Here is a 21446-nt window from a genome sequence, read left to right on the forward strand (position 1 = left end):
ACAGTTATTTTGCAGCTACCACAAGAGCTTCTGAACTATACTCTGTTACAGCTGTAAATAAAAGCATATAGTATTAGGCGTGAATGGTTCAATGCACAATCTTTTTGGCTCATGGAATGGATTATGAGGTCTGACTTTGAAATTGTTATAATTCAAGAACTAAAAAAATTTGTCAAAAATATGTCATACAGCTGGTATATTAAAGCCATATTATAACATTTTCAAACAAAATAGATTAGCATTTCTTTGCCATAAAATGTTAGCTTTTACTGTCAGATATATCCCTCTTATTTTTGAGCCGAACAACTACGGCAAAGCAAAGAAAATTGGAATTTACTACCAGCGCACATGTCGCCAATACGTACCACTCCTTCGGTCATGTTATAGTACGACCTTTTGTTGTGTATATCACCGTCCCGCACGCCGTTACGTACTGCGTGTTATGAACATCGTGTATGCGTTCGACTAATAATTCCATCGTAATAATAAAGCGCCGAATCCGGCGTTTTATTCAAAATCTCGGATTTTGACAAAACTACAGCACCTAGAGTCTTGATTTTTGCAGGCTATATTGGTTTAATAAAGTATAATTTAATCGTGTAAAAAAATGAATTAAAAAAATTCAGTGAGGGCGTCCTCCTCAGCAAATGTTATAATATGGCTTTAATCAATGACATACACCATTTCGTTAGGTGTCGTTGCGGCACTAAAATACTCAAAAATAAAATTGTCCGACGGTGCAGTTCTTTCATTTCTTTGATAGACACCTGTACCATTCAAATGGTAACTTAGAACAAATGATATACTTTCACGTGTCCTCAATTTTGCATGTGGGTACCTCTTCCACTGCAGTCTTTAATTTGAATCAAAGGTAAGAATGTCAAATCGTATACACTGATCCGACGAGCCACGTGATGGTCAGAATACATTTCGCCATTAATGGGTGCCACACACCGACATCGCCCGGTTAATAATTACATTATACAGCAGAGACACTGAAATGAATACCCGGGATCGATACACGTGAATGTGCTATGCACAATTTGATATTCAGACGATAAATCTTTGGATACCGGGGTAGAAAATTATGAATATCTCCCGTAATTTATTTAGTCTAAAGAAGCCAGATTTTGTTCCTTGCACTTGAATATATGTGTTGAACGGATATGATAGTCGTTAGCTTGCGTCTTGAGAAAGAACCGTGCGTCTTGAACTTAAAAACTGACACAAATTCTGATTTTATATGTACCGAACTATAGCGCAGCGTAGGCTAGCTGCACTCACTCATAGAGGCAGTCTAAAAGCAGATTGACCTCATGACGTATACATGCTCACTCACACACAGAGAGGTCAATTACCAGACTATTGTCAGTAGCCTTAGTCGGATGTCCCTCGGCTCATTATGCGTCTCAAAGGTCGGAACAAAATGGCCATGCGTGGCTGTGGATTCAACCTACCATGTCGATTTCTGCCATGAAGATATCGGGGCGATGACACTGTGTGCCATCCACACCAAACTGGTGTTGTAACTGCACAATTGGGTGGAAAAGCGCTGCTTCAAAATCAGTCTTATATTGTATTGCATTGTAAACTTGCAGCATCCTTTTGTCACACGGGTGATGGAACACAGTTCCAAATTCCCGCAAAGCCTGCGTTATTTCACATTTCAGGTGGGATGACCCACTTCAATGGCTGCCATTGAGGTGTAGGGTTGAGTGGAATCTGATTTGTCTGTACTAGTATGGACTTGATATATTTTATATATATTGTATTTTTACTGTGCAAAGAACAGAAAAAGTTTACGTTTAACAGCGGTGTAACACGTGGCTTATATTTAACGAAGTTAATGCAAAAGATGATTTTTAGTAATGATGTATTATGTTCTGCAAGTATTCGAATGATGACCAATTATTCATATAATATTCAATACATTGTGAATATTGCCCCTAAATTTACCGTCAAAAGTCCTCGATGTAACTGATACAGGTACAATATGTGATGAACATTATATGATAAACTAATCCACGGACTTACTAGTCACTCTCATGCCATGACCGATTGTCCAAATATACTTAGAAACTCTTCGACCGCAATGACTAATTATTGGACAATTAATAGTGATTTTAAGTTAAAAATGATGTCACTATCCCAGACCTATGTGCGGATTTTACCTAGAGACTTTTATAATGTTTTAGTCGATTGTTTATCATGTTCACATAGTGTCTGTTGAAGGATAGTAGATGGAGTCGAAGTAAAAGAAGGAACTATAATATATAATTTGAAAATGTACTTCTAATTCCTGGTGTCTTTTTAAAATGATGTTGCCGAATTGTCTTCTCGGGTTCAAATCCTTAATACGAACGGTTAATAGCCCCCCATACTATACGATTGTCCAAATTTACTTAGAAGCTCTTAGACCGCAATGAACCTATGTGCAGATGTTACCCGGAGACTTCAATAATGTTTTTTTGGTTTGTTTACCATATTTACTTAGTGTCTGTAAAAAGAGAGTAGAAGGAGTCAAAGTAAAAGGAGTATCCTTTTTTAAATAATTTGATTTTGAAATTAAAATATAATTTGGAAATAAATGAAGTTGCAGAATTGTTTTCCCGGCTTTTGATTTGGGTTCAAATCCTTACTACGAAGGGTTAATAGCCCTATACTAATTCTTGTATGAGTATTTTTCTTTATCCATAGAGCATTGTTGATCACGGATGCCCAAAGATATAGGCCTAAGGTTAACTGTGTGTGATAATCTCAAAATCAAAATACGATAAATGTCGTGTGACTATATGTAATTATTGTTGTAAATAAAAACAATCAAATTTGAGATTTCAGATATCTATTATATGCTGTTCCGAAGTCCAATGTGGCAATTTTTTTGCGATCTGCAAGTACCATTTGTATGCGCGTATTTTTTTGGGGGGGCTTTGGGGACGCGAGCCCCCCGGGGTAAAAGCAGGGGGCGGCCAAAACGAAGGGGCGGCGGAAGAAAAAGGGGCGGCAAAAAGAGGGGCGGCGGAAGAAAAAAGGGCGGAAAAAAAAAAAAAATTGAAAAAGTATACAATTGTTTTAAAAATGGTACTACCCAGCAAACACAAAAACGTTTTAAAAACGTTATAAATAAGTTATATTTTGGTTTTTGGTTTAGTTAAAAACGTTTTAATAACATTAAAATATCGGGTTATATAAAGGTCATGAAAACGTTTTATATGAAAACACACTACAACAATATTTTTTTTTAATGTTTTTAAAATGTTATTGTAAACTATTTTCGCAAACGTTTTTGCCAAATATTTTGTCAACACTTAAATAACATTATGTTAAAATATTTGCACTCAGCAAACACAGAAATGTTCTTAAAATGTTTTATTCAAAACGTTTTAATAACATTTAAATGTCGGGTTATATAAAGGTCATGAAAACGTTTTTAAAACGTTATTGCAAATATTTTGGGAAACATTTTTCGCAAAACATTTTTTCAACCCCAAAATAACATTCTGTTTAAAATATTTTGTATCAAGTTTTCAAAAATGTTTTTGGAATGTTATTAAAACGTTTTTATACCCTTTATAGGCCTATAACCCGACATTTAAACGTTTTCTGTAAAACATTTTTGTGTTTGTTGGGCAGTAGATTATCAAAAAATGTTTTTAAATGTTATGAAAACGTTTTATACCCTTAATATATCCTTTATATAACCCGACATTTAAACGTTTTCTGACAACCTTTTATAACCTTTTGCGAATGATGTCGAAAACGTTTTCGTGTTTGCTGGGTATACATCAAAATGTGTTCCTTTTAGGGCGCTAGCGCCTAAAATCCTTTTTTTTTTTTTTTTGCTCTTCAGTTTTTCAAACCACAGAAAAAAAAATTGGGTCTACCTTTTCGGGCTGTTGAGGAAGGGCGGCAAAATTGAATTTTCTTCCGCCCGTCGGGGAGGAGCGGCAACGGTACGCCACTGATTTGGTCTGGTTTAGTTTCAAAATTAACTCTTATTTAGATAAGATCAGCTAGACGGCTCCCTTGGAAATTTTCCATCCCGAACCTATATATTATATAAATGATAAATATGAGTGCACTTCTCATGATGCTTTGAAAACACACAAAGCCTTCACCTTTGTGGTTTCCAGAGCAGTGGCGGCACTAGGATGTTTTGTCGGGGGGAGGGCATGGAGGCAGAATGAATTCAAAGGGGCCGAAATTTGGAGCAAAATTGATGCAAAAGTGAACATAAGTGCATAATTTTGGTTAAAAGTTCGGGGAAGAAAAAATATGGAGAGGGGGCAATGCCCCTGGCCCCCCACCCGTAGGGCTCCAGGGCTTTTGTTCATGGACACCATTATAGCAGTACCGACCAGGAGCAGGATAGAGGGGCAAGTTTAATTACTCTCTGGTTCAAAATACCAGGACGAAATTCACCAAAGGTTGTGATGTGCATCTTCGTTTGGTCTGAATTTAGGTCACACTCAATTATCCTGTCCATTTAAGCATTACAGTCTCCCATAGGGCATAGGAAGCATTATCATTATCAACTTGTATAGTAACCAAGTGTATTATTTGTTGAAACCTGTAGATTCCAAACAGTGCTTAAAATAAGACGGGCTCTCTGGTCAAAATCCTGCCTAAACGGTACCCTGCAGGCCCTCGCTACCCTGCAGGTCATCAATCCGTGGCATTATATGTTGTTAATTTGGGAGTCTGAAGTCTTATAAAATGTTAAAATATGGACCGGGGACCATTAATCTTTTACAGTAATTTTAGTTCGGGCCCGTGAAAATGAGTGAAGGCTCGTAGATTTCAATGTACCTCTGTGTACCTCTGCCGCCCCAGAGATACACTGCTGCCTAGCTACTTCATTGGTACTCTATACAGTACCTGTGTGGGTACCCTAGAGTACACACATCGGTATCACACGTACAATACAAACACTGAGTACGGTTTAGGTGCTGCACATTAGGAAACGCATTTGGAGAAACCCTTCTGTTAATAAAATACTATGCTGAGCCACCAGCCTATAGGTGGCTCACGCTCCAGTAATTTCAGATGATTGAGCTCAGTCATACATCAAAGAATGTCTTCCAATTCATGAAAACAAATAGATAATCAGCTTATCGGATTAAAAGCTTAGAGGGAAGGTCTTGCTGCTCAGCGAGCACATAAAGTAGGTGACTACGATTGAGAAGCTATAGAGAGTTCCCGTGTTTTCAAGCGGAACGGACTACAATAGTGTTTATAACGTGATTCGCACCGCCGTATTCCTCATTCCTTTGATTTGGTCAATGACCCTATTGGTGCTACATTCTACAAAATAACATTTGCTAATTATTGCGCGAGTGTTGGTATTCTGAAAATTGTAAACGGAGTTTAGGTTTCCCTCCAAGATGGCGGGTAACCCAAAACACGGGAACTCTCTATAGACGAAAACTGAGCTAAAATGTGTTTTGGAGCAACCAAATAAAACTGGGCATGAAGAAACATATGAATACAAGATTATGTAAAAAGTGTATAGCAAAATGTCAATCCAAAGTGGAAACGAATTACAACCTTGGCAACCCATTAAAACCGAGTCCATGGGCAGATAAGCAACCCAGCAAACACAAAAACGTTTTAAAAACGTTTTAAATAAGTTATATTTTGGCTTTTGGTTTAGGTAAAAACGTTTTAATAACATTAAAATGCCGGGTTATATAAAAGTCATGATAACGTTTTAAAACGTTTTGTATGAAAACACATTACAACAATATTTTTAAATGTTTTCAAAAAATATTATTGTAAACTATTTTGCAAACATTTTTGCCAAATATTGTGTCAATACTTAAATAACATTATGTTCAAATATTTGAACCCAGCAAACACAGAAATGTTCTTAAAATGTTTTTTCAAAACCTTTTAATAACATTTAAATGTCGGGTTATATAAAGGTCATGAAAACGTTTTTAAAACGTTATTGAAAATATTTTGGGCAAACATTTTTCGCAAAATATTTTTCAACCAAAATAACATTCTGTTTAGAATGTTTTGTATCAAGTTTTCAAGAATGTTTTTGGAATGTTATTAAAACGTTTTATACCCTTTATATAACCCGACATTTAAACGTTTTCTGTAAAACATTTTTGTTTGCTGAGCAGTAGATTAGCAAAAAGTGTTTTTTAAGGTTATGAAAACAAACATTTTATACTCTTAATATACCCTTTATATAACCCGACATTTAAACGTTTTCTGACAACCTTTTATAATCTTTTGCGAATGATGTCGGAAACGTTTTGTGTTTGCTGGGAATCGACAAATGTTTCGACAAGTTCTGCACTGAGTCACCTCAAAATATTCTCTGTTTCGTTTGTGTCCAATTTGCACGAATTTGTGATCAATTTTTTATCGCAATCATACAGCAACCATTGGCGTTATTTCGTATCTGTTTGGAAAAATGTGTGTGATCCTAAAAGACTGAAAGTCATTGTAAAAATCAAAGATTTATGCTATCAAAGATGGTTTTCTGATAAAGGTATGATACATTTGCAAATGATGCAGTCAAGAGGTACCCTTATTCATTAACGTGTAAAATTCGCCCCCAAAAGGATCTGCGCCAAAATACATTGGTTATAAGATGAATTAGAAGAATTTATCCATAAAGACTCTTACTCCACAAGTGTTTACATAAGTAAGAAGGGAGTCCGTATTTTCAATAATATGTTCCCGATAGTCATTAAAGAGTATGTTTGAAGAAGTATATGATGTAAAAAAAAACATGTGTTACCATCGGTCCACCCACAGCTAATGTAGTTTTGCCCGATTAAGCGACCTCTTAAATGCCGTTAATTTCATAATATAGTAGTTCAGTTTGTTATTAATGTTGGTGTGATGTGGACTGTGAGTTGTAATTATCTTGGAATTGATATAAATTTTGCAGTGCTAGTGTAATTTGAAAATCACAGATTTACGCTTTCGAAGGTAGTTTCTTAAATTTCTTCTTTAATTGGGGACACTTTGCTGGCGAGGTACTGGGAATTATACGACCAGTTTGGTGAAGGTCTGTCTCTTCTATGCAGACGGTCAGCGGACATCTTGTTTGGTATGGACACTAAAATCTAGTAAATCAATGAAAGATACCGTGTTACCGAATAGGTTAAGATAAGCCGAAGCCTGCCGCCGTATTCACACCAATAACGGAACAAAATATATTATGTTTACCTATGTATAATCTTAAACTACAACACTTACAATAAAAATAGTAAGAGACCAATGCTAATGTTTGGTGAAATCGCAAGCTCTCTATTAACTTATAAAACTCGGCCCCAAAATACATCTACCAATCTACCAATAAACACCCAATACTCCAAAAGTGTTAATTGCATAAGTAAGAAGGGAGTTAAAATAATCGGGTTTTTTTCATCTTTAGACAAAGTTTCAATAATCTTCCCGAAAGACATTGAACATAAGAACGTTTATGTGATGTGTCTCAATGTGCGATAAAAAACACCCATAAAAACTTCAAAGATACGTAGTTCAGTTTGTAATTAATGTGGGTGTGATGTAGGTGTGATGTGGGTGTGAGATAGGTGTCAGTGGAAAATGAGTACAAATTATTTTGGAATTGATGTCAATTTTGCAGTGTATGAGGATATAATTTCTAGATGTGTAGTTTTCAGCATTATGATAATACATAATTATTATTTTTAAATAAAACTTCCGCAAAGATATCTTAATGTAGGACCACAACAATTAAATTACAACACGTTTCAATTCACATTGCAAGGTTAATCAACTTTATACACAAAAGGTCGAAGAATACTTAAGCTGAATTCATATTTGAATCGCAAGCAGCTAGCGATTATTGATTGCTAACGAGACTAGTCCTCATTTCTTTCGCTGATAGTATACTGCATGTCCTTGGTTAAACGGCAATGACAATGATTTACCACGATTGATCTATAAACTCGGCTAATGATCATCTTACTATCAAGATATCAAAATAATTTGTTGTGTGATAAAGTGCGTAGTGATTGTTTATTAATTATGATATGTCAAAGTCTACTGTAGACCCCGTGACTAAAAATAAAAGACTATGCATATAGCGATAATATTGATAGGAGTTGGACTCATTTGATTGCTCTTCTCCCATTACCAATAATTCGTCAGCAAGTGAAAGTTTATGAGACACCATGGTGTTCATTACATCCGTTTTTAAATCCATGCTCCCAAATATGGGAGGCGACGTGGGCTCATCACTGAGGATGCTATTATCAACTTTACTCTTCATGCTCGCGGTGATCCTTCTGGTTAAACTTCTTCAGATGATACGTCAGAGACTGCTTATGGAGAAGGCCTTATCAGGTTTGCCGGAAGCGCCAGACAGACACTGGTTGTGGGGGCATCTTCATAAGGTATTATCTGTAATAGATATGGTTTACATTGAAATTTCTAAATGATGTTCTAAAGGTGCGAACATAGAATGCCAGGTGTAATTTTATGATTAGTTACGAATATTGATTCCCCTATATAACATGACCTATAAGATCTTATTCTCCTATAAAGATAGGCATATCTATATTTTACCATGGTAACGTTAATGTTTTCAACTTCTTTCTAAGATGACAGGAGACACACAAGAGAAGAAGTGGGCAATGGAAGGTTTTGCTCTTCCTAACCCGAAGTATACTGTCATGTGGTTTGGTCCATTCGTGCCTATGATATCAATCTACCATCCTGAACCAGCAAAGGCTATACTATCTACCTCAGGTAAGAGACAGGTAAAATTATTATTATTATTATTGTTATTAATTATTATTATTATTATTATTATTATTATTATTATTATTATTATTATTATTATTATTATTATTATTATTATTATTATTATTATACAATTTCCAATTATAAGACTTTTTATCCGTAAATGAAAAACATTTGAGGAAGAAATTATGGGTAGTGATGCCATTTGTTATCCAAATAAACGGTTTTAATTTCATGGTTACTTCTTTGTTGAAGTACCGGTTGTCAGTTCGCGCTAATAGTTGACTACTAGCACTGCAGGTATGCAAGAGAAAACCTTAACTCTCTTCACGCGGGTGTCGACTGCAGACGACAGTTTCAAAAAAATTTCAGAAATGTAAATTTTCATGACCATATTTGGAATCAGCATGAAAAATGCATTAAAATGAGTACAAACCAGCCTAGTATTGGTTCAGTAGTTCTTAAGATAGCTCTTGATATTTTGAGAAAATATTTCAAAACTTTTTGAGTCTCCGTCATTGGTTTTACCAACAATATGTAATACACATTGTAATGTCCACAGTACACATAGGGGGGGGGGGTGTACAAAGGGACATTGTGAGATTTGGAGTTTTTTGATGTTTTCATCAATTCTGTTTTATTGGTGACCCTATACATAGTTTTTAGTTCAAAAGTTAAGTTTGAGGGAAAATCATTTTGGCATATCGCATCAAGCCTTCCAAGCTGGAATCATTACCTTTTATTGGGATTGTAGTTACATGTATATAATTATGTGTAGAGGAACAAACGTCAAAATAACGACATTCAAAGAATTTTAGTTGACCATTACCCAAAAATCTGTGCCTTTTAGACCATTGAACTCTTTCGTGTTATATATCAATGATTCTTGTCATTTGATTACTATTGATTATTTTCGCTATATTTAGCAAAAAGACTTTTGCACTCCGCGCGAGTCCATTTTCCATTGCAATCTCTCGCAGCTACCATTGAAACGCTGAAAACGTGTGGGTGCTGCTCCTAAAATAAACATAGCTTAGATATTTTTATATTTATTTTGTCTTTCTGGTGATTTTATATATGAGTTTTATATAAAACAAATATTGAATGTTCTCATTCGTTCAATGGAAAAAATATTTTCATTTGGTGAAATATGAAATGTTCCATCCAACGCGGCTAAGCTTTGTTGAAATGAACAGTCTATATTCATGAAAATATTCTTACCAAGGTACTAATAAATACTCAACATTTGTATATTGTTTTGGCACCCATCTAGAAACCAATAACATTAGCGTTTTTGGTGGCATGAGGGCAGCAAAACTTATTTGTACATGACAATTCTATTTCTTGTACTTTTTACTGTCGACACAGAGCCCAAGGAAGACTACATTTTCGACATGATTCGACCGTGGTTAGGTGATGGTTTGTTGCTGAGTACTGGCAAGAAGTGGGCTCGCAATAGAAGACTCCTCACACCAGGGTTTCATTTCGATGTTCTTAAACCCTACGCTAAAATCTTCCAAGGCTCAGCTAATGATTTAGTGGTAACGAATTCAATGATACTTTTCATTTCGTATTAAGCATAGTGTATTGCTACTACTAGCTCACGAAAAGAAAGTTATCCAGTCACTTATAAAAACCGATATACAAACTTTAGTAAAAGAATCCAAAATGTATTTGAAATTTCGTACGAAATAAACTAATATTTTCTTCAACAATAATTGCAGGTTAAGTGGAGAAAATTGTGCTCAAATGGAAAACCAGTTTCGAGGGAAATGTTTACAGATATCAGTTTGCTGACTTTGGATGGGCTTCTGAAATGCATCTTTAGCGTAGAAAGTAATTGCCAAGAGGAGGTTAAAGGGTATGTGATAAAATATAACTTAAAATAAGATGCAACGTTACATTTTATTATTAATCCAAACCTTTTGGAGCTTTAACGACCTGTTAACCAAAAAAAATTATTAGAAAAAAGAGGCTTCGAAATTCGCTCTATGACTTAACAAACGAGTATATTTATATGATGTGAAACATTACAAAACAAATTGAAAAAACAAAAGGCAGAAGGAAATACATTTGAATTAATTTTACTTTTTGTTATCAGCCATCAGAAGCATCCATATATCCGTGGTGTGGTAGAGTTAGCTCAGCTCACAATGGATCGTATCCGTTTCCTACCACATCACATTAATCTACTCTACCACTTGAGTTACAATGGATACAAATGGCGCAGAGCAACTGGACAGGTTCATACCTATACAAAATCCGTGATCCAGAAACGAAAAGATGCCTTAAAAGATCCACAGAAGAACAGAGTTGAAGACAGGAAATATATCGACTTCTTGGATATTTTATTGAGTGCTAAGGTATATTTAATAATTGTTAAGTGATCTAAAATCAAAATAACATTATATAATGACAAGAAGTCCATTCACAGAGTTCGATTACTATAATTATATTTCTCTATTAGAAAGCAAATAACATGAATAATGTACTTAAGACGTATATTGGTAGTTTTCTGCAAAATAAAAGAAAAGTGGTATTATACAAAAAATGTACATGCATACTCTTTTGACGGACGATGCAATGGCTTATTTATCCGGGTATCTACCGAGTATCTTGTCTATATAGAAAGTCCTCAAGACTAATATAACACACAGAATTCTAATATACACAAGAACCGGTCATCCCTATACCGATGCGTGGCCGCAAACGTAACCGTACCGGCTGAAAAATGAATCAAAAAAGGTACGGCAAGAATTTTTCGCAGCACGTACGTCGAAGTTCACTTTTCAATGTGCAAACTGTAGTTAGGATAATGAAAACGACTGGTGGGCAAGTCTACTAAATGACCTCAAATTCTGAGAAAAAAAATGGCGGACCGTCGCCGGACCCTTTCCAGAACTAATACAGCATATTTAGCCATTGTCAACATGGGGTCATCGCCAGGAATATTTTCCTTAAATAAAAAAACTAACACCTCCGCTATGTGGTATTTCACGATATAACGTTAATGGAAAGAAAAGTGCTTGTGTTTTTTGTGTTTCGAATCGGACGAATGATAAGCTCTAATGACGTCATGATGTAAACAACGTCCGGGTCATTAATAATTAATTAGGTAAACCCAAATATGGAAACCTCCAAAAGTATACTAATTTAGAGTTCAACGAATAAGAATACGATCCGCTACCTCCAAAATTATGCAAATGAGTTGAAGGAGGTTACGTGAACATGTACACTAATTCTCATCTAGCTTTACCAAAAGATATAACATGACATGTGTGTAATAACAGACACTAATGACCATCTTTCAGGATAAAGACGGCTCAGGACTTACAGATCAAGAAATTCAAGATGAAGTGGATACATTTATGTTTGAGGGTCACGATACAACAGCCAGTGGCGTATCGTGGTTTCTTTACACTATGGCCGTGAAACCCAAAATACAAGATAAATGTCGACGAGAAATAGATGAATACTTTCAGCTAAAGGGAACCGATCAATTAGAATGGTTAGTTGATAACTATTATTGGGTACTATTACTATTATTATTGAACTACATGTATAAGCCTAAATGTGATAAATATGAATTTCTCTATTAGCATACAATATTATAAAGAAGATAATTTCCGGGAGAATATGCCTATTTCCAATACATGTGGTATACCTGAAAGTTGGTGACAGACTGATTGACAACTGTTTGAGGAATGGCCTGCTACTGTAGAATCGTATTGCTATGATCAGTGGCAGTACCATGGATGGAATTACAACAGATTCACAAAACAATACGAAAAGGCCCAACTTTTCTTTGTCTGCGAGTTGTAGATCAAAGACTTGAGTCAAACTGAAACCTTGGTCAGAATACGGTCACATTATTAAACCTTGGGCCAAGAGGTCTCCTGCTACCTGTCCTTTGTGCTCTTTACCACGTTTCTTACCTACCTGCTGATGTGCTTTCTATAATATTTTGCTCAATTGTTGTTTTATGTATATGCTGTTTTGGGAAACTGACTGATTTATTTTAAAGTACATCTAGAACTTATCTCAATAATATTTCAGGGATGATATGAACAATCTGCCTTATTTGACCATGACTATCAAGGAAAGTTTGCGTTGGAGTTCACCAGTTCCATTTATAGTACGTCGAGTAACCCGTGACATCACATTACCTGATGGCGCAGTACTTCCTGCTGGTAAGTCATTGTAGAACGAGGGAATAAATTCAATCCTTTTCCCTTCTTTTCTTTACATATAGCTTAGCATGCTATAGGCTTTTAGTCTGGCTTGGACAATTTGCTTGAGCCGGGTTCCATCAGGATCTGTGTATCACAAACAAACAAACAAACAAACAAACAAACAAACAAACAAACATCACAACACATGGCTATGGAATAGGCCTATGTATAAGAAACAATTTGTCATGATTAACTCTATTTGGCCAAAGTATGGACTTGGGTGGGTTTTGTATTCAGGTATTCAATTATTCTTCATTTGTTTATGTTGGGTATTTGTCTTCTGCAGGTTCATTTGCCTCCGTACTTTTATTAGGAATACACATGAACAGTGCTGTTTGGAAAGATCCGCAATACTTCGATCCGGAGAGATTCTCATCAGAAAACATGAAAAATATGCCACCGTATTCGTTTGTACCATTTTCCGCCGGACCAAGGTATTTTAATTTATGTTTCTGGATCACTTGCTGAAAGATTGTCAGGAAAAAAAAATGTGAGGAGACGTGAGCACGAGATTTGATTTTTAAGGCGGGTCGGACGGGAGCATACCCAGCAGTATTTGTACTCAATATTGATTCAAATCAAGCTGGCACGCAAGAGGAATGGTATGGGTTCTATAAAGAAGATCCCAAGGCTTGATATCAGGGGAGTCATTTCGCCCCAATGTACAAAAATTTTCTCGGGAGGGGTAAAACTCCCCCCCCAAAAAAACAACCCGCTCAAGAACCGCAATACCTGAAATATTAAAAAATAAATGCGATTATTGACTTCCTTTACTCATTTCCTATAAAATCAATGTAGTAGTACTCTGCAGTGTTTTAGTTAAATGGCTTAAAATGGAAACATATGACTCCTGCTATCTCACTCGCCTTAATGGGATCTGTAACGTAATCATTAAACATGCTATATGGCGCTGGAGCTCAAAAGGTCACTGCCTCCTGAAAAAGATGTGTTTTCTGGAGATTCATGACTGTTTAAATGTACTGATTTTGATGTACATCGGCAGTTTGCCCTGCCACCCAAAGAAACACATCGACGGTTGAGAGCCAAAAGATTCTTTTGTGAGTTAAGGCGTTATGGTTCTCCTTGGCTCAACAAAACGTTGTGAACAAGAGTTCGAAGATCTAAGGCATCTCCGTTCATGCAATGGAGTGCCTTGAAGTCAAAGTGAGAATTTTGTTATCAGTTCGCTGCTTGATTAGAAGCTAGTGTAATTCATGATTCAGATGTATTAGAATCAAGCTTGCGGGTTTTTTTTATTAGCTTTGCTGATGCACGCTGAACAGTTTGGAGTTCACATTCCAGCTTCATGCCAATGTCATTCAGTGGACTATTGCAGTAATCAATTCAATTCCAAAGTCCAATAGTTGCATGATTTGAATATAAAAATACCCGAAATTGTGCATTTATTCTCGGCTTTTGGTGGCTTCGTATTATTTTCTACATAAGCAAAAGAAAATAATCAGCAGGGTAACCTGGTAGAATCATAAGTCACGAGTCGACTCGCGACGCATTTACATACATTTATTATACCAATTGATGAACTACTTGCTATCAGCGGTAGATACCACATTGATGAACTACTTGCTATCAGCGGTAGATATCACATTGATGAACTACTTGCTATCAGCGGTAGATAGCACATTGATGATTAGGGAGTAGACTGCCATCTTTTGGCAATAGTCTTCGAGCACGGCCAATGTTAATGAGATGAAAGTTGAGAGTATTTACTTGATGTAATGACTTGATGAATTCATCTGTGAGGTCCAACTTTGAGAAATTTGCACCAAAAATGGTCGAAAAATGCCAAATTTTCAAAAAATCATAAAAAGCCCAAATTTCAAATATTTTTGGTGAAGTTGGTCAAAATTCAAAAAAATGAAAAACGGTCCCTAGATATTTTTATCTAGTTTTTAAAAATTAATAAAAGAATTTTTTTGGCCAAACAATTTTTTTGTTACGTTGCACGAACAAATTTGGGCCAAAAAACCCGTTTGTTTGGATTTTCTCCAAAAATGAGCATTTTGGCCCAAATTGGACCTCACAGATGAATTCAACAAGTCATTTCCATTCTAAAAATGTATACTTTTATATTCTTTAGACTAATAATTTAGCAGTTATGAGGCCCGAAAGTTTTCATAATTCCAGGGTTCAGACCAACCTTAAACTATACATGTTGTAGCAAACAAAGAAAAATCGTTCGGTTTCATTGAGGAAGGGGTATGAACGTTTGGACAGTATTTATTGTGGGACATTAGAGCACATCAGACATATCGAATTGCATTCTGAATACGAAGAATGTCCTTCTGATATCAAATAATTTAGATTTTTGAAATTCGCAATGTAATACACATTTTATGGCAAATCATTAAAATTGATATTTTTGATATTTAACAGTACTTGAAGTAAACTTTATAAATCTGATGATTTATACTTAAAGTGTATGTAGGTGGGATGAAAAGCCGACGATCAATTGAAAATTTTGACCTTTTGTATTGAAGATATGGATTTTCCCAAAACACCCCAAAAAAAATAGGTCTTTTGGGGAAAAAAATCCATATCTTCAATATAAAAGGTCAAAATTTTCAATTGATCGTCGGCTTTTCCTCCCAGCTACATACACTTTAAGAATATATCATTAGATTTATAAAATTTATTTCGAGGACTGTTATATATCAAAAATTTGAAAAATATCAAATTTTAATAATTTGTCATAAAATTTGTATTATATCGTGAATTTCAAAAATGGAAATTATTTGATATCAGAAAGACATGCTTCGTATTGAGAATGCAATTCGATACGTTTGAGGTGCTCTCATGTCCCACAAAAAATACTGTCGAAACGCCATAAACGCTCATTCTAGATCCCTTAAGCTTTTGTAATCCGTTATCATTTGATTCTTGGTATAAGCCACAGGTGTGTTTTGAAGTAGCCATATCGAATAAAATGTGCCTATTTGACCAGTGTGGGTATATTTCAAAGGCAAACGTATGATTTGAAAAATGGTGTAGGGGCGGAGAGGCTATATAACTGGCTAGCTGGAATTGGCTGATTTTGCAGATATGAGGTCTCATCGCATCTCTTAGTTTCGCCACTGTATTTCTTGTGTTATAGGCCTACATGTCAGGTATTTGTTTATTCAGTCATATGGGCTCGACCCTAGTAATGGCTCGCATGGTGCATGCAGATAAAGTAATGGTTTCTAAGATGGTTTATATAGAAGCGGAGGTGTAGGTGGACATATCATCAGATATTGGATATTGCTATACGATGACGTGTAAATTTGTTTTCTTTTTTCTTTGATTAGGAATTGCATTGGGCAAAACTTTGCCTTGAATGAGATGAAAATTACATGTGCAACACTCCTACACAACTTTGAGTTTTCATACAACCCAGCTGTGCCAATTGAAACGGACGAAAGTCTTATTCGCAGAACCAAGAAGGGCCAGGAGGGTGAAAGTGCATATAGGAACAGCGCCACAAACTACGTCACGCTATTGTTCGAGTTAAACTACATCATTCGCCATTTTGTAAATATTAACGCATGATCGTTGTCTAGAGTTAAACTACATCATTCGGTGTGTTACGTAATAGCTACGATGCCTATCCCTTTATATCCCTGGAAGGGCATTCATCTATTCATCACACCTAGAGACCACCGCACTATTGTAAGACCAAGGTTAACCCGGGCTAAAACCTTTTGGTGAAATGGGTTTTGTTTGGAAACAGACGTGCAAAACAAACCTCAGATTTTGTATATACAATAGATCAACTCTGATAATGATGCCTCCTATATGAATCCGGTTCAGTGTCAACCCTTTAATGTTTGCACCATGTACGCATGACTTGCCCGGGAAATTTGAAATACTGCAATCATTGGGTTGATTATTGGACTGCCTGCTGACCACCGAATTCATCGTCAAACGAATTGCAAGATTAACATACTATTTACATAAATACTGGATTTTTGTGTGTTAATACCGGTTTCATATTTGAAACGTGTTTTTTGGAAACTATTATTGAACAATGTACATTCTAAAACTCAATAGACTATATGGTTCTTAAGTTCAATATCAATATCAACCATCAATATTTGCACGATCATGTTAGGTAATGATCAAGTACCACAAGACCTACTAAACTATACTACTCTGATGCCACAGCTGTAGAACGGGCTGTAGAAGCACTTATTAGGCATTGAATGGTTCAATGCACATTCCTTTTGGCTCGTGGAATGGATTCATTTGAGGTGTGAGTTTCAAATTGTTTAATTCAGAATGATGTCAATATCCCAGACCCTATGTACAGACTTCACTTTTTGTTTGGTTTTTACCATGTTTACTTGATGGATGCACGGTTGTTTGATGGCATATATAACTTTATCATTTTAAAGCAAAGCAGAGAACTAATGGCGCTATTTATCATAAATCTCGTTTGCATCTTTACAAGGGGTAGACACTTGTATAATGACATTAAAACACCATAAAAATGAGTAACATGTAGCATGAAAATTATCAAACTACTTGCTATCGTGACATGAAAGGAATAATTCATATTATTGGCCTAAATTAAATTAAAAGTATATGTAAATAGCGCCCTCAATTTGCACACAAATAGAATTAAAATTACCACAAAAATGCAGAAAAAGATGGAAAATTAGATAAAGAAAAGAAAAGCTAAGTTAAAAATAGCTACAAAAATATATGTGTATATTAGTGTGATAGCTGTTGCTATTGTAAGGCTAGCTTCAGACTCCGTATTGTACGTACAATATTGTATGTACAATACTTTTCGTGACGTCAGAAAGTATTGCACGTACAATAAAAAGTATGTACCGGGAAAATTTATATTTTGACACAATCATTGGTTGCTTAATTGATACGGAGTTGCCAAATTTCTAAGAGTGGTAAATTTAGTGAGTGTTCGTGCACGGAATGATGAACATCTTTTTATGTCTTCTTGTATTCAACTGTACTTGAGTTATTATATAATCAATGGGCACCTTTAAAGTTAATAATATTAATACTGATATTAAAATAAAAAAATATTAAAATTGTAATAATAATATAAATGGCACATTCAGTTCTTATTTATTTATAGATTTATTTATTTAGGCCTATTTGTTTATTTATTTATTTATTGATTGATTACTGATTGATTAATTAATTTCGAGATTAATTTATATTTAGTCATATATTGATTTAGTCAGTTCCTTAAGTAGGCTTATTATTAATTTTGTAGGCCTATGTATTTATTCTGGTTTTGATTTTATTGATATTGATATTTTTATTATTTTTTAAAGTTTTGGCATAACATTTGTTACATTATAACACGTTGTGTTATGATTTTTTTACATGTTGATATCGGTGAGGCATGTTATGATGGTGTATGTTATAGGCCTACTTATGATCATCACAATACATCCATAAACGTGTTAATGTAGTAACCGTAGCTTTATAGGGGCACGGGAGGCCCCCATTGATCTGAAATTTTAGAAAATCCATAGGAAAACTGCCAAAAACGGCTTGTGCCCTCCCCCCTCATCAGACCCTGATGCAACGCCTTCTATACTTTTTCATTAATTATAGGCCTATTAATAGTAATGCGTTGAGATTTTAAAAAGTAATCCGCCTTTTCTTTCTTTTTGAAATAACATAGGCCCTACTCGTTACAAAAACAAATCAGCATGGAAAACTTTTTTTTTTCGTCAGAGGCAGATATTTGGTTTATTCAGTGTAAGCTACAAAATAGGCGATCTTTTAAAATAATTTTTAAATGGCTTTTTTTTTCAACCTTATTGTTTGTATTTGTAATGTTCACACAATCTGACACTGTCCCAACTTATACCTAACGTGAATCGAGCCATTTAACACGTGCTTGTAGGACAACGATTTTGAATTAAACATGTCAATTGTGATATTTTAATTCCCCTAGAACACCACAGTTAAGCGTACAAAATTGTAAGTGGGCTTTCTTTTATTTTACCTCATTATTTCGTTAAAATTACTCGAAAACCCTCCTAAGAGTTGTTACTAATAAACATTTCATAATTTTGGGCAAAGAATAGCCAAATAGTTGACCGAAATCGTATATTTGCACCAATATTTGACTGAAATTGTATATTAGCATTACCATCCCTTCGTGGCTTTATTGCAGGCCAAAGTGCTGCTAAATGAGAAACGAGATTACTTGAAATATATTTCAGAGTTGAAAGAGTTTCAACAGTACGAACATATTTCTGAAATATGTCTCTCTGATTGGTTGATTGTCAAGAGGATTACGGCATCCTCAAAGCCTCTTGCTGTAATTCTCTAATCGATATCTATTATAGGACCGATCTTTTGAAATCCATACAACCGTGTCAAATGAAATAGTCTCGAATCATAATTTGTGCACGATACAACGTTGATACGTCAGATTTCGGAATTTTATTAAAAATAGGCATAAATCACATTGAACAGGTTGAATGCTGACAAAAGTAGATAAAATAACTATGGGTCGAATTTACATTAATCAGTGTCCTGGGCCAGGATAACATTTAGGACTCCTTCGAATTCTAAAACAATACTTCACCAAATGTCCTTGCTTTCATTTTCTCATTTAAGTTGTTTTAATTTTAATTAATTTCTTTATCCACTGGCTCTGTGGTAAATCCGGTATTGCCAAATATTTTTTGTCCATTACCCGTATTAATCTATTTATTTATTAAAATGCACTATCTATTAAATTCCTGTAATACAATGTATAGGCCTAGTGTATTTGATAACAAATTTGTTTTTATTTTTGATTGGAATTTGGGTTCCATTACACGATTTCATATATATAAAATATGTTTGGGCATGGCGGAATTAGTATATGATTAAAAATAGACATACTCTTAGGCCCCTTTTTTTACTGTTTGTACATTATTAATATTTATGTACAAAATGCAAACGAATGTATATATTTTTGTAAACATTAAATTTGATGTTTACTCATAATTATGTCTGGAAAGTCAGGGAAAAACTACGGAGTATCGGTATTTAGTTTCCTGGGAAAGTGGATCAGATGAGCAGTGAGTAAAAACATTCGCCCTAAATCTTTATTTGATTTTTATTTTTTTATGAATTTATTAGGCCTACTGGTAAAGTGCAGAAAAAAACCTCCAAACGCACTCTAGGATTTTTCATCAGCAGCAGTAGAAATTTCTCTTGCATAGATTTTCTGGTGACCTCGCTTGGATTTAGCAAACAATGAACCGTCAGGGTTATAGCGCGTTATTTAATCTGATTCAACTCGTCGTGGCACGTATATTTATTGCAAGTGTAATGCTTTTTGACGTCACGAAAAGTATTGTACATACAATATTGTACGTACAATACGGAGTCTGAAGCGCACTCTGGAATTGAAAATTATGCAATTACATTAATAAATGATCACTTCAAACAACCGTGGGTATAGAAGGATAGTAGAAGGAGTCGAAGCAAAAGAATCAACCAATTCAAAATATCATTTGGTATAAAAAATTGGATATATATCTCTAATTCTTGATGTCATTGCAAAATGGAGTTACAGAATTGTTTTCTTGGCTTTTGAAGTGGGTTCAAATCTTTACTACGAAAGGTTATTAGCCCTATACTATAACTTGTGTTTTATTGTATGAGTATTGTAATTCCAGTATGATATAATTGTTGACAAAACCTATACCTTGGATGCCCAAAGATATAAGGTTAACTGTACGCGATTATCTCAAAATCAAATACGATAAATGCCTCGTGACTATATGTTATTATTGTTATTGTTTGTAAATAAAAAGAATCGAATTTGATATGTCAGATATCTACTCTGTGTTGTTCCAAAGTTCAATGTAGTAAGATATCAGCTGCATAATTATTGTTGTTGCTTTGAATTCTTTAGTATTTGTACTTTATGATTGTGAATTAAGTTAAATCTTACAAACCACGTACAAAGAAACCCAAAATGTTTGCATCCGTATTTAAGTCTGTACTACCAGCAGGAGCAGATGTAGGCTCACTGCTAAGGATATTACTAACAACTATGCTCTTCATGATCCTGACTGTCCTGCTGGTTAAGCTTCTTCAGATGGTACGGCAGAGACTGATATTCGAGAAGTCCTTATCATCTTTTCCGGAAGCTCCAGACAGACATTGGTTTTGGGGACATCTTGCAAAGGTATCTATTGAAGTGGCAGTAGGCATGAAAACATAATATACTTAATCATTATACGTTAATTCTTTAATTCTGTGCCATTTGGAAGAATTACCTTCATCCGTAAATCCATAATAGTCTGATCCAAACAGGGCACAGGTGGCATGTTTGAAAACTGAGTAATTACCATTATCAACTGTTGATATTAGACAGTGCTTGAAATAAGACGGACCCGGTGAAAATAACTGGGGCCTGCCGACCTTGCAATCCCTGATCCCGTAAAACGTTGTCAACAAGAAAACTGAACATAATGCTGAATTCATTATCAATCCATG

The 21446-nt window shown here is 35.0% G+C and overlaps 1 protein-coding gene across 1 annotated transcript; it reads left to right on the top strand.

The window, feature by feature from the left end:
* Positions 1 to 8591: 8591 nt before the first annotated feature.
* Positions 8592 to 21171, top strand: LOC140152295 (cytochrome P450 4F2-like). The gene is made up of 9 exons (XM_072174600.1): positions 8592 to 8739; positions 10102 to 10274; positions 10458 to 10586; positions 10842 to 11096; positions 12045 to 12241; positions 12790 to 12923; positions 13252 to 13399; positions 16271 to 16416; positions 20888 to 21171. Exons 1-9 carry the CDS (start codon positions 8592 to 8594, stop codon positions 21169 to 21171), a joined length of 1614 nt encoding a protein of 537 aa, XP_072030701.1.
* Positions 21172 to 21446: the final 275 nt, after the last annotated feature.

Source organism: Amphiura filiformis, chromosome 5 (assembly GCF_039555335.1).
Source record: "Amphiura filiformis chromosome 5, Afil_fr2py, whole genome shotgun sequence".
Taxonomy (NCBI): Eukaryota; Metazoa; Echinodermata; class Ophiuroidea; order Amphilepidida; family Amphiuridae; genus Amphiura; species Amphiura filiformis.